Source organism: Poecile atricapillus, chromosome 13, assembly GCF_030490865.1.
Source record: "Poecile atricapillus isolate bPoeAtr1 chromosome 13, bPoeAtr1.hap1, whole genome shotgun sequence".
NCBI classification, from domain to species: Eukaryota; Metazoa; Chordata; class Aves; order Passeriformes; family Paridae; genus Poecile; species Poecile atricapillus.
The window spans coordinates 14232200-14247348 of NC_081261.1; the positions used below are offsets into that span (position 1 = coordinate 14232200).

Below are 15149 nucleotides of genomic sequence, written 5' to 3' on the forward strand. Positions count from 1 at the left end.
CTTCCATAGCTTGGCCAAGTCCATTCTGCCTGGTACAATCTCATTTATTTAAATAATCACTGCGAGTTCCTTGCAGCAATCTGTCCCAGTGGAGAACTCAGAAGCATCTGCACCACAGAGGAGCAGTGCTTCCATCAGGCTCTGCAGCTTAATGTGTGCTTCCCCACCAGAGCTGCGTTTATCAGGCAACACTACTGTGAGGCTGATTGCTGGAGGGAACCTTTGAGAACTTGGGGTTTACTCAGCGGGGCTCACAAATTCTCTAAAATGTTTTCATCTGCAGGGGGCAAATGAGTGTTATTTTGGGAAGAAAACACTGAGAACTTTTCAGGAGGAAAGCATATTCTGCAGCTGGGAAAAGTTGGTGAGTGCTAAGGAAAGGTGCTGCAAGGAGCACAAGTACACGTGACCAGTGAATGGGAAGTGATGAAATGGGAGAGTGAGTGTGTGCATGGTGGCACTATGGATTTTTGGGGCTGTCATGAGAGCCTCACTGTGCATGAGGCCCTACCTACACTGTTCAGAATTACCCAAGTGCCATTTGTTCAGCCATATGAGGATGTAAGTTTTAACATCTTTTTAATGTGTGGCTCCAAATGGCTTTGACACACAGAGTAGTGACGACCATAAAATCATTACAGGTCTGTGCACTACAACAGTAGAAGCTCTGGATAACTGGGAGGGCGCTCTGCAAATTCACTGCTGAGAAATGATTCCTGATACTTAGCCAAAAAACCTTATTAATCATCATCTTAACTCTCCTAGTTACCTTTGTGAGACCACCCCTTGTGTTCTCTCCTTTTCATCAACACGTGCAGCCTTCAAACACTTGCAGAGTTATCTCCTTGCCACACGTCACCGTGCCCAAGGCAGCTGAGAGGACAGGGGAGTCTGTAACCCTGAACATCAGAAGGCTGAACTCTGTCAATCACCAAATTTGCATTTGTAATCTTAAGAGGAAAAAATCCAAACCTCAGAACCTCCTTCAGAGCAGTGGGCCTTTAAACTACAAAAGGTTTGAGTCATGGGAACAATAATGAGATCATATTTTGTTAGCAGAATTTTAATCCTGAATTCAAACAAGATCAGGGACTATTCTGCATGGAGAACACATGGAGCTCCATCTTGCTGTGTGTCTTGGCAGAGGGAGTGTGGAAATGCTCCATGTGAGGTTTTTTTCCCCCAAGACCCTTGTCTTCCTTGCATCTTGCACAGGAAATTTAGAGAAGTGGCATGGACTAGTGGAAAAAAAAGAAAGCAAACAGGAGAACTCAAGTTAATCCCGACTCTGCTGTTGACAGGCAGAGGCAGTGGGATTACTTTGTTTGCCCATGGCTGCCTTGGGCTGTGAAGTGCTGGCTAAGCTGGTAGTTGAGTTCTGGAACTTGGTGTAGAAAGATGCCTCCTCTACTTGGAGCACTGTTAGTGGAATGAGAGCCCTTCAATTGATCAAGAGAGAAGACTGGACTGTTCCAGGTTCTGCTCTTGGTGCCCCTGGTGTGAGACCAGATGACCTGGGTCACTGCCTAAATTGCCAGCAGAGCTCTTTGGTACCTGGGAAGGGACCAGACCAGTCTCCCACCTACCCCTGCTGCTCCACCCATCTGTGTCAACTCAGAACATCTCTGACAAACACTGTGACTCTGATTCCCAGAAAAACCCCTCACATTCATCACTGCCTACTGCTTACAGGCTTTAAAAATCAGGGGACCTGCAGCACAAATCTCCCAGCCAGTCCCATCTGATGACAGGCTCGAGTTACCCCTGACTCCAGCCATGGCATTGCAATCCCATTTCTCAACTCTAACAATTAGATAACACTGAGGATTTAGATCCCACAGTCACATCAGCCTTACCAGTCACCAATGTGCAAGATCCCTAAGGCCATCAAATGGGCTGAAGCAGAGAGTGAAACATGGAGAGAAGGATATGAATTTGAAATTCAGAGGATATCTGATAGCTTGTAAATAACAAGTCTGATTCTGTGAAACCATGGGCTGACATCATGTTATATACCAATACCTATGCAGGGAAGGCTGTCTGCTTTGCAACAGAAATGTGTGTTGAGAGGGAAGGAAAAAAACCCCAAATCAGCAAGGATGAAAGCAAGAAGAATAAAAACAGTTGCAGATACAAAGCAGAGAAGATGATTTATACGTGTTCATGCAATTTCTGCTCTGTCAAGACTGATCTTTTCAGGTACTCCTTCTTTGTCTCATGTGTGTATTTCAAACACAGAAAAGGTTTAGCTGGAAGGAAGCCAGTATCCAGCCCCAGGCAATGATTAGTGAATCCATTTGGAGGAGCACACTTATCTTTGACAGACAGAGAGATTTCCAGGAGTCAGATATATTGGCAGCTGTCAGAATGAGAGGCTGGAAATTTACAGCCTGAATCATACTGAGCTCGTCCAAGAGGCACAGAGACACTGCCACAAAATCTTCAGACTCATGTTTTCCTTGCAGCCATTTGTGAGGGTTCATAAACACAATTTTATTATCCCTTGCTCGCTCTGCACATGCAGGTTTATCTCCATACAACTTATGTGAGTGTATTAGGTGGTGTGCTCAGTGTGTTAGCAGGGATGGCTGGGACAGGCACACTCCCCCAGCTCTGCCCCAAAACCGCTGCTTTCCAAGCTGGAATCGCCAGCCCCGTTGGTTAAAGCCTCCTGCAGGGACAGGACTTGAGGCACCGGTTTCCAGGGGGATGGCAGGAGAGGGCTGTGTGAGGATGAGCGATGGCGGCTCTGCCGTACCTGAAGCCCTGCGGACACACGCAGGTGTAGCCATTGACCGCGTCCACGCAGGCGGCTCCGTGCCGGCACTTGTGCCCCACGCAGTCATCATCATCCACCTCACAGTGTTTGCCGCTGTAACCCGGCAGGCACTCGCATCTGAAAGGCACCAACATCCCTGTTAATGGTTTCAGCGTTCTCACCAGCAGTTCATGCAGGCAGCCCAGCACCTGTTGGATTTGGGGTGGGGAGATGTTTGCAATTACTCCTGGCAGCATCAAGCACAGTTCCTGCCACCAGAAAGGCTCAGGTCTCTCCTTGCCAGCTGCAGTTGAAGATCTGCAATCTGCTGAAATTCAAGTCGAGCAAAGCACCACCATCCTACAGCTTCTCCTCAGCCCAGTTTATGGAGAAGGGTTCACCTGGCAGACTCCCAATTGTGCTAAAGATGACTCCCTAACCTTACAGAATCAAGGGACAAAATTCTGCAAGGGCAGTGGCTCTGATGCCTCAGAGTATGATTTTGCCAGTGCCTGCACATCTGAGCTTGGCCCTGTGCAGCTTCATGGAGCACAGAAAGGGGCCACCTTCCAAATAAAAGCAATCTGTAAACAAATTACAAACCTCAGCAATTCAAACAGAAAGACCAAGTTTTGAGACCACCACCTGCTTTCCCTTCATTTGCAAGACAAAATGCTGCTGCAACAGTGGGAAGTTGTCTTTGCAGCATGTCCTTTGCCATGGTGACATCTGCTGTGGGGTCACACCTTGGGCTGGAGCACAGTGGGATATACCCAAACCTGCAGACATTGCCTTTATTTGGCAATAATTATTTATTTGGTTTTATTTTATACAGTTCTCAAGTTTGCTGCACAAAGGCTGCATCGGCATTTCTATTTATAAGTCTTGCAGAAGTTTATAACCTGACAATAGAAAATGCATCCCAAAGTCTCTGACTAGGACCAGATCTTTTGGGATTGCTGAGCAGCCTTTTTTGAATCCATACTGTAGACAATGTTTACTCATGAACACTCTTTAGTCCATAAAACACATTTCACTCCTCCCAGCTGGATGTTGTTGCACATCTGGAAAACAAAAGGCATACCAGTTCAACCAAATCAGGGGAAGAGCTACAGATAATTTCACCAATAAAAGAGAGGTTTGTGCTCTTGCTAGAGCCTGTGGTTGGACCCAACACGCTCGTCACCAAGAGCTGGAAGAGGAGAGACATCATGAAGCTGAAGATGTGGCATCAGGAGAGAGACTACAGCTCCATCAATGTGTTCAGCTGGCCTACTCCTCCTCCTCCTCCCTGCCAGCAGCCTGGTGGGGTAAATGCAGGAGGAAGCACCTTGTGGAAAACCTCTTCAGAGGAACTGGACACATGGGAGTGATGAGGAAAAAGCATTTCCACTTCCCAGGCAGCAGTCATTGTGCTGAGGAGTGACAGCACACGGCTCCTGCTGCTCCCAGGGCAGGGCAGTGACACAGCGGTGTCCTGTCAGTGCCAAGGCCAGGGTGCCAGCAGCCACCCTGCTCAGGCACACAGAATGTCAGCTCCAGTCTCCCTTTCAGAGCGTGGTTTGACTGGATAAACCTGGAGGAAAAGGGGCAGAGCCTGTTCACCTGTGGCTGTCCATGGGCAGGGTTAGGTGTGTGTAGACACGCCACCCTCCCTGCAGCAGAGACCCCATCACCAGCCTCTGCAGCCACAGGAGGGTCCCTGCCCCAGCTCTGCACGTGTCAATTGCTGTTTTACACCTCGGTGGCTCAGGGAATACTGTGATTAACATAATGGGGATAACAAATCAGAGCAAAGAGCAAGAAACAAAAAATGTTCCTGCCCCAAACCCTAAGAAATGGGCAGTGTTTTCTGGCAGCATTGCAGACACACCTGTGAGGAAACAGTGTCAATCAAAAGACTTTGTGAGGGGAATTGGCAGCATTTAATCCTGTTGTTTTTTATTGATCCCCGCAGTCCTAATATAAAGTGATGTAATAATGAACAATGTGCAGTTCCTTATTTAGGGCTGCCATGCATCAATTTTATGATGTGTATTGGCTATCTCAGTAATGACAGAACCACCACTTTTCTCTGCGGGGCTGCATTAAATCAGCATTTTAAGCTGTCAGGTAATAATTCCAAGCTTTAGAATAATAAAGTATATTTATATCATGCTCCAACATCAATACAGTGAATGGAAAAACATGCTCTTTTCTTTAAGTTATTTTTTGGAAGTAATTTCATTGTGTTAAAGGCTGTTTTTTTGTCTTGTTTTCTGGCATACAGAAAGCTACTCTTCTTCTACACAGTAACAGCATACTAAAGATGTGGAGGCTGGAATGGAGGAAAGCCACCTGCAAATTTAACTCCAAAAGCAAAGAGCTCTGTGCAGCCAAAGACACACTGAAATAGTCCAGTTTGCTTCCAAGCTTGGCTTTAGAAGCATGGAATTCCTTTTGGTGGGTCAGTCTTCTCTGAGCTCTAGTGTCACATCTAGGCTGAAGCTACCTGAAAATGCCTGCCTCAAGTCTAGGAGGTGAGAAACTCAGCCCCATGAGTTCCTCATCCATACTTCTAGGAAATTAGAGTCTGTGCCATCAGGGAATGGTGGCATGGTAACTCCATCCTTATCCCACAGTCCCACACAGTGCCAGCAGGGGACTGAGTGCCAGTCAGTAAAACTGATGCAGTAAAGGAGGTGGCAAAGAAACCTCCACGTTCAGATCCCAGTAAGAGAGTAATTTACACAATTAGATAGTTATCTCATTTCCCAGTGACCATCTGACACCAATACAGTTGAAATCTTGTTTTCTGTTACAGCCTTGTAGCAATGGCAACATTCCCAGTATCACAGAGAGCCTAAAAACATGTCCAGTGGTATTTAAATTGTTGGCCTATCTGAGGGGATTTGCATCTGCATGCACTCAATGTCTGTTGTATTAAAGCCGTGAATCATGGCCTCTATCACAGGGCCAGAGTGGAATTTCCCTCCCCACATCAATAAATAACTTGGCTTCCTATGTTTTTTCCTGTCTTTGTCATCTTCTCTTCCCTCTGCAGAGCTGCAGCTTGACTGGGGCTGAGGGCAGGACAGACTGACTGGTGTGTCCTGCTCACAGGGCCATGTCACAAACAGCTCAGGGACAATCCTGACTCCTGTCATTAACACTCCCAGCCTCTGGAAGCAGACACAGGACAGACAGAAGCCTGCAGGAGCGTTATCCTGCACCATCAGAAAGGAGATCAGGCTGCTCAGGGGATCAGCTCAGCACAGGAGCAGAGGCTGCTGTTTTCAGTGAGCCCCAGCAGCATCCACACATCACTGCACAACTGCTGAGGGCTCATTTCTGAGTGGTTTGGTGCCACTAAAGTATGAAAGAAATAGCAATGCTTGGACACCTCACATTCAAGGCTTCTTCAGCTCTCAAGTTTGGCTGCTAGAAAGCAAAATGGAACAGAAGGAGAAAAGAAATAATGGACTTTTCTGTAGTGTTCTATGAATAGTGGGAAGAATAACACAACAAACAGTAGCAGAAAAATACTTAAAAGCAGTTATTTAGGCTCCCCTCAAGGATTAGTGGCCCTACTGTGAAGAACACTTTTCTAGCAAGCATGTGAGAAAAAGTATTTATTTACTCAAATTGTTTGGGTGGCAGTCATGGTAATGCTTCCAGCAAGGGGAAAACCATTCAGGGCCACAGCTGTCTCCATCCCTTCGTGCTCTAAAAGAAGGCAATTTGAGTTACAAGCCTCTACCCCGTAACATGATGTACTACTGAATTAACCAAAGGTACTGGATTAACCAAATGATGGATTACCTGGAAATGAAACCTGGAAAGAACATCAGGGACTATTTATGCACTGACACACAGTCCAGTGCCTACACATCAGTTCAGGAACCATTCTAATCATTTAATAGCTTCATCTTCTTCAAGATTTGGAAACATTTCTGTCTGGAGGCTTTTCACCCAAAAGAAAGGCTTGTGTTGTACTGCCTGACTGTCTAGCAGAGAGTCAGCTGCCCTGGAGATAGCCACCCTCTCTAAGATTTTGGTTCATTTCCTTTTAACTCTCCTGGAATGTTCTGTGTGTCAGTTTACACTGTTCTGACATGCTGGTTGCTTCACAAGACACAATCTGACCCCAGCTGGAAGTCACCAGGAAGAACAAAGCCTGCTACCTTCCCTCTCCTGGGTGTGCTGGACAGAACCCCAGGAGGGAATCAGTGAGCACCCAGGGCTGTGAAAACAGCCTTAGGGGAAGCTGCAGAGACCATCTCACTCTGCACTGAACTCTTGGATTTGTCTCTAAAGATCTTTTCCTGACAAGCTTTTCCCAGAGCTCGACTTTTCATCTCTAGCTGCTAAATTGCTCTGGAAGTCCCTCTTCAGACACACAGTGAATGCTGCCACTGTGCACCTCTCACAACTCCCCAAGCCCAAACCTCCAGGTGCTTTGCTGCCATCCCAAACACGAGCCTTTCGCCCCTGTGAAACAGTCAATGTCATTCCCAATAGGAAAATACAAACACAGACATCACCAAACCCCAGATGAGCCATGCAAGGCTGGTGGAAAAGGAGGCTCCTGAGCTGCAGACATCCAGCTCTGGATCTGTTAAAGCTCCTGCTACACTGCTCAAATTTTTAAGTGCCCTAAGGAACACATCAGAAAATTCTCCTTGGTTTGTGATGTAGGATAAGGTACTTTGCAGTTCCATAAATTCTCCTATTGCCATGCTCTCTCTGTTCCAGAATAATTCTTCTGCTCTGAGGGTATCTCCATTATTTTGAAGTAAACCACAGAAAGCTAGAAAAGTACATATGGATGCATTAAAGTTAAAATGTGGCACAGACTGAAACACATACAGTCTTGCATTATTTGTGTTAATTTTGGTGATTTTTGCTCCACACTTATTGTCAGTACAACCCCAGTCAAGCCAATGGATGAATGTGCCCTCTGTGTAGAGACCCAACACACACATACACTCTTACCTGATTCCTTTGTCCAGAGGAACACATTTGGACTCATGTTGGCAGGGATTTAGATCAGGAACACAGTGGTTAATCACCTCATCACACAGTTCACCTGAGGCAAAGGAAAAGCAAGAAAGCTGTAACACAGCTTGAACAATCCTGAACACTCATGATGTCCAGGGATGGCCAATCTCCCTAAGTGGAGACAGCTCAGTAGTTCAGCAGGAAGTGACAAAATTGCTTGTTGAGGGCACATGAGACTTCATTAAATCAGCTCCTCTGACCTACAGTGACCACACTGTTTCTATCACATGGATTTGAAAGGCTGGTATAAAAAGCACTGACGTATAAACTCCACTTGGAGACAGATGAGGGATCAAATGGGCAGTTCCTGACCCAGAACCTCTTATTTCAAAGCAAGAAAGTGACACAAAGTGAAGTTGCTCATTAGACCGTAACATTTTCACACGGGCACATATTTCAGCCATGGTTAATAGTGCCAAAGAAGCTGATTGGACATCGTTCTGGGAAAGAACAACAACCCACAAACCCTCCCCCCAAAACCTCTGCGACTCTCCATAATAGGAACCAGCTTTAGGACTGCATGCAATTATAAAACATTCACTATTTATAAGAGAAGTACTAGCTCTATTGTGCTCACAGGGGATGATGGCTTTTCAGAAAAAAATCCACCTCATGTAAGCCCAGCTCAGCTGTTTCTAGGTACAGTGTATAACATGCCACGAACCTCCCTGGATTTGTTTAAGTTTTAATAATTAATAGTTGCAGAACAGTCAAACCATGATAGTTTATTTAAATACAATCCTTCTCTGAGTCCTGAATTATTAGGTCACACTTCAGTACCCCAGGATTTGAGATCCAGCCAAAGACCACAGCGATCTTTGCTTTCCCCAGAATCCAAGAGAAACCTACCTCACACCTCCCAGAGCCTTGTAGGAAAAGCAAAGGTTGGGGAACCTCAATATGGAACCCCCCAAAATGTACAGTCCCAAAGCCCCCCATGCAGCTCTGCCAGAGGAGCACTTCTGCAGGGTTTCAAGGTTATACATATTTTCTGTGCCTATACATGGTACACACCATCACATAAACACAGGCCATGGCAATGGTGGGGAAAAAGGGTAATGTGGGAGACACTGGTGGGCTGGAATTGTTCTGGAAGGTTTTCATGGAGCTGCAGCTCCACCTGTCTTAGGAGAAATGCCATTTTCAAAAATCTTTACATTTCTCTACACTCTAGTGGTTACAGAGAAACACTTGAAAATAGAAGCCAAGCAAACCACAAAGATCAAAACTCAGATGGAAAATGCAAATCAGAGGCATCCATCTTTTAGCAGTTCTGTGATCTGATGGGCTGGCTGAGAGTACAATTTTGAGGATGACTCTGGTGCTGATAGGTGTGGTTTGTTAACTCCCCCAGGTGCTAATGCTCTGTCAGGTTATTCCTCCCACATCTCCAGCCTCCCTCCAGTACAAGATACACCGATCTTGATATGACTCTTCCTATTAGAATGGAAATATAATATTTGCCAAAATTACTCAATTGTTGTTGCATGTTTCAAACATGGAACGTGTCCTAGATCTGCTTTTGAGAGCTGTCAAGTGTAAATGGGAGCAGGAATACAATCCATGGGAGGGGGCACTGCCAGCACAAACTCCATCCTCGTGGCCATTCACACCCTCCTGACTTTGTGGTGGGCAGGGGATTCTGGCATGGCAATCTGCAGTTTATTGTTCACAGCATCAGTCACAGGACAAGCAATTCCACCAGGAGCCAAGGAATCCCAGGAAGTCACCACTATTAAATGCTGTCCAGCCTTTTCACAGCCCTGGACAAACCCTGTGCAAATATAATGAACACATCCAGCTCAGGAAGGGGGATGTGCCATAGAAATTGAACACTGTAGATCCATGGGAATCAGGGATCAGATCATTCACTGGGCTTGAGGTTGGCCATTGTACTTTGTCATTCCTCACAAGCAATGAGAGATGTTCAGTTCTTACAGCTGTGAACACTGGGACACCTACTGACACATTGTGAGGTGGCAGAACTGGGAGAGGTCTGTTTACTGCCATCCCCAAATCCACAGGCCACCAACGCTCCCAAAGGCACTCCCTCAGCCTTGGGGCAGACCTGAACATGAGCACGTCAGACCTTGCTACAATGCTTGGAGAGCTGCCAGTTTGTCATCCTGATATTTCTCATGTCCCTCGTGTGCTATGGATCTTATGTGAAAACAAACATCAAAAAAATTAACTGGCCAGTGACATTAAAAGAGCTCAAATGAGCTAAAGCTGGAAATAATTTTGGAAGACCATCTAATAACTGAAGAGAGTGTGGACAGATGCCTTCAACCACCCTTTCACTAAAAATGGTCAATACATACTTTTGAAGTTTCTGTTTTTTCTTTTGTTTTGTTTTGAAGCAAAGGAAACAGGCTTTAAAAAAATATGAACAGTATCAAAACTCTCAAAGGAAATCGTAATTCTTCTTTAAGTATTCTTCTGAACAGTCTTGACAAGTATTTAGAGATCCAGTGAAAATCTCCCCAAATGTCAAATATTATGACTCACTGTGTCATTCTGAAGATACCACTATCAAAATGTAGGAGAATTCTAGGCTAGGTACCAAACACAGCATCCAAAAAAATGATATTTTTCATGCAAAACTTGGAACATTTAAGGATCCTTCCTGTTATTTTTCCCATCTATCACTCATTAGGGAGCTCACTTGGGAACGCCTTGCAACTAGAGCAGCCTCATCTCGGGAAGAAAATACCTCTTGGTCATTATTTCAGGCTCCATCAATGTTCAGTAGATGCTGCAGAAAGCATGCCAGGGAAATAAAACACTTTTTGAAAAGCAAAACCCAAGGCACCAGCTACACAATGTCTTTCTCATATTTTATTCACTCAGAAAATATCTGGGCCAAAAAATCTGCCCTCAGACCTGAGAGTGCAATATTCATTGGTCGTTTTAATGTCAGTATCAGAGGAAAAATGTGATCCTCTTTTTCTTTTTTTGGAGTGACACAGGGCTGCTTCTCTGTGCAGCAATTAAAGGTCTAGTCCAAATTTCTCACTGCAGAGTTATGTGAACCTAAAAACAAACCGGACATTCATCTTAGGCCAGCTCCTAGCAGCACTGCTTCTCTTTGTGGAGGATATTTGATCATGCTCAAACAAGAGAAAACTTCAGTGTAATGCTTTCCCAAGTGTAGGAAACCATCCAACCTCCCTGATCTCCTCTCTCTTACATGTTCTCAGATCACAGCTCCAGTTTGGGTATGCACGGGTTTCTGAAGCACTTCTATAAAAACAGACAGGAAAATCACAGCTGCATTTCTTTTCTAATCAGTTAAATGACTCTTAATCCCAAATAATGCTTTTTGTTCCATCAGGGTACACTCACTCTCTTTAATCAAAGCTGAAGAGAATAGGTAACATGCAAGAAGATGCTGGAGAGATGAAGAGAGCAGTCTGATATATCACAAAATATTGCAGTTTTCAGATTAGAAACAATTTATAATGACAGGTGGAACTCTAGAACTCTAACAGGTGGATGATTTCCCCTTGCTGCTGACTCATACTCAAAAAAAAAAAAGATGAAAAAGGAAAAAAAGAAAGAAAAAAAAACCTTGAATGATAGCCAAGGCATTCTGCTCCTTCAAAACTACCTCATTTTTGTCCCCTTTACTCACATTGTCTTAAGAAAAAACAGCGTGGGGTTTTTTTTTTGGGTTTGTTGGTGGTTTTTTTTTTCCTCTTGCAACATTTTCCTGGCCTTATTTTTCAACAGAATCATGAATTTCATGGGGCTTTCCACAGGGCTCCCTGCTTATGAAGAGCTGCCAAGAAACACACTTAGGCTTTTTTGTAGCCTTCCCCACGTCTCAGAACGAAGCCAAAACAACAATAGGGCAATAAAGATGACTTTTACACACAGTTTAATAATCATCTATCTTTTTTCTGTTCTGTGCTGTCATGAGAGCTATTTATTTCATGCCCCATTAGACTTTTAAACCAGGATCCAAGCTACACTATTCTTCCTTAATCAGTAAGAGAAGCTGGATGCAGTAAAAGTATTTTACTTATTTATCTTCAAGTGAAATTGCAGTTCTGAAAAAACAATGTAGAGCACCAATTTGCAGCCAATGAGTTCAATGATTTTTCTTTTGATCCATGTGTCAGTTGGGTGATACTTTGTTGTAATATACTGACAAAACAGCTTAGAAAATATCCCCATCCTTAACGCAAGAGAAGCTTTAGTAGGGCCTGCAAGACTGGCAGTAAATATGCTGTCGAGAATTTCACAATATTACTTGGGAAAAGGAACGTGCTTATGGTGAAGAAAGGATGGAGAAAGCCTGGCCTGTATCCACAGCGTGGAAACTTTTCCAGGCTGCACAGGGTGAGTGGTTAAACAGTATTGCAATATTCTGAACTCTGCCAGGTAAGTCCGAATGGAACCTGTCTCTTTGCTGCTAATAAAACACACTGTGCTGTTTTTCTCATAGGAGATTACTCATTTTATATCTAATAAATTGTATTGGAAGAAATGTTTTCTGTTTTGTTTTCCCCTTCTCTCTGTCCAGTCATTACAAAGAAGTCAGTGCCAATTGGAAGTTTCAGAACACTGAACCTAAAAATGGTTGGGTGTTCCTCTAAGGAAGTAATTCAGTAAGGAATGTTGTTGATGTTTGATGAAAATGATCTGAGGCTCATCTAAGAAAATTTAAAAATGGATTTTTTATTTCCAAACTATTTCAACTTGCAATGAATAAATGAGAAATTCTGTGAAAATCCTTCAGCAGCAAATGCTATCATGTTAGATACAAAAACATAAAAGAAATCACCTGAAATGCACCGTAGCAGAGTAAATTCTGCATGATCACTGAAGTTTGCTCTTGCTTGACAAACACTACCCACAATACTCAGCAGGAAAAAAAGTTACTTTATGCTTTTTATCCTGTCTTAATTGTTAAAAACTCCCAAGTTTTCACTTTTCAGGTTTTGGCCTGTTAAGTTGGACCCCTTAAGTTCAATTGCACACTGGGATTCCCACAGTGGCTGATTTTTCAGATTCAAGGAACAATTCTCCCTAACCTTATGATTCAACAAAAGGAGAATGGGTAAAACCAGATCTGGACAAGGGAAATAATGATCCTTTCACTGTTTCAGAATCTTGAAGAAGGAATGTGTTCTATGCACTGCTGAAGTATGAAAAACCATATTCAACATCCCAAATGCCACACAATACAGTGTGTGAAGCATTAACTGAACCAGACAATTTCCAGTGCCCCTACAAGGTGGTGACCTTGTCATGCCTAAAGCACTATTCCTCAGAACCACTGTGTCTGGAAAAGATCATCATTTTGCTGGACACCCTACATTTTTGAGTGCACTTATTCATATGGATGCCTTCCAATTGTTTGGAGTCAGCTGAGGATCAGTTCAGTTATCCACACAATCTAGTGCAGCAATTCACACCTGAGATGCCCCACATTATGTGAGATGTCCTTCCTGGGCTGGCAGAGAGGACACTGGACACGCTGTGGACTCCTGCTGGTCTGAGCAGGGGGTGGGGAGTGGGGGCAGGAGCCTGTTAAAAAAGCTTTGTCTCCAGCACTCCTTCCTCCTGACTCTGCTCCCTGCTCCAGCACTCCCATGGGATGCAGTTCTCCATGGACTCCTCCAACGTGGCTCCTTCCCTCAGGCTGCAGCTCTCCGAGAGCCGCTCCAGTTCTGTGTCACACACTGTCCCTTCTGTGGCACACAGCTCTTCAGGAGCTGACTGATTTCCTTGTTTCCCCCTGTGTTTCTTGACAGACTGGATTTAATGACTCTCACATCCCGTTTGAGGATGAATTCACTCTCCCCATCCTAAAGGACACAAGTAGCTGGCACTCCACCTTCTTACAGACACGCTGTGTCCTGATGAACAAGCAGGAATTCTCTGGCACATCTTATTCCACAAACATGGCACTTTACATTTTACAGATGGGAGTTTGACCAGAGGAGATCCTGGAGCTGAGCACTCCAGCATAGCAGGACACCCACACTGAGGCTGGGACAGCTGCAGCACTGCCAGTTGCTGTGATATTTCCTCCCAGTACGATCAGATAAGAGTCCAATCTGATAGCAGTGACATGTGGTTCTCTCTTCATAAAACAGGGCTGGAAATGGGCTTAGGTTCTTGAACAAAGCCCAAACCTTCCAGGTCTTCCAGCATTTCTCATTCCTAGTTACACAACTGGGAAATGTGGGGTGCCTTTTTGTGTTTCATGCAGAAAGCAAGTACACTTCACATCTGCCAAGTAACTAAATCTGAGAAACTTCCATGTAAGGCAGAATTCCTTCAAATAAAAAGGAAGAAAACACACTAAACTCTGACCACATTTTTTTCTGTCTTGAGGAAATTATGGCTGAAGTTCCAAAATTTAAAAGGAGTTGATAGTGAAGTGTATGTTTAAGCCTTCAGTATTTATTAGGCAGTCCAGATCCCTGTGGAACCACAAGGCTGAGCCACAGCACCTCAAACCTCCTTGTTCCCATAGCAAAAACTTGGGGGGGAGAAGCAGCCTCAGTGCCATGATCCACCTCAGCCTGTCCAGGGACAGAGCCTCAGGGGAGCCACATCACTGTCACAGCAGTCAGGATGGGAGCAGCCACCAGCCCCACACAGCTGCTCTCCCTGGAGCTTTCCCTGCAGCTTTCCCTGGAGCTTTCCCTGGAGCTCTCCCTGGAGCTTTCCCCGGAGCTTTCCCTGGAGCTTTCCCTGGAGCTTTCCCTGGAGCTCTCCCTGGAGCTTTCCCTGGAGCTCTCCCCGGAGCTTTCCCCGGAGCTCTCCCCGGAGCTTTCCCTGGAGCTCTCCCTGGAGCTCTCCCTGGAACTTTCCCTGGAGCTTTCCCTGGAGCTGTCCCTGGAGCTTTCCCTGGAGCTCTCCCTGGAGCTCTCCCTGGAGCTCTCCCTGGAGCTTTCCCTGGAGCTTTCCCTGGAGCTGCAGTGGGTGCTTGGCTTTGGCAGACACAGTAATCCCAACAGGACACTCCAGGAAAAGGGATCTTAATCACTAACAGGGACCTGGGCTCTAAAACTCACAGATACCATCTACCACAGGACACCACAAGGTCCCCTAAGGTAAAACAGATCTTAGCATTCTCTTCCAAACAAATCAAACCAGAAATAGCTCCTAGCTTTATTTTATTATTATGTCTTTTGAGATACATTTTTTTTCAGTGATACAAACTGCTTGCAGCTTTTTCCCAGGGAAGTGAACTATTTTAAAACACTTGGTCCTGCCATCTCTGCCATGGGTTACTGTGTATTTTAGTAAAGACCTATTTTCAGTAGTGGAAGCCACTAATTTTTTTTTTTTTTTATTTAGGTTTCAGAACAAAGAGGTGAGGGCACTGTTG

General features: G+C 44.8%; 1 protein-coding gene across 3 annotated transcripts in view; it reads right to left on the reverse strand.

Moving 5' to 3' along the window:
• SLIT3 (slit guidance ligand 3) overlaps window positions 1-15149 on the reverse strand; it is a 468211-nt gene that overhangs the window by 23740 nt on the left and 429322 nt on the right. For all 3 annotated transcript variants that reach the window (XM_058848842.1, XM_058848841.1, XM_058848843.1), the window contains exons 30-31: window positions 7733-7826; window positions 2759-2896 (exon numbers count right to left, since the gene is read on the reverse strand). In XM_058848842.1, coding sequence (XP_058704825.1) covers window positions 2759-2896; window positions 7733-7826 — 232 coding nt within the window. The remainder of the gene's footprint in view (window positions 1-2758; window positions 2897-7732; window positions 7827-15149) is intronic.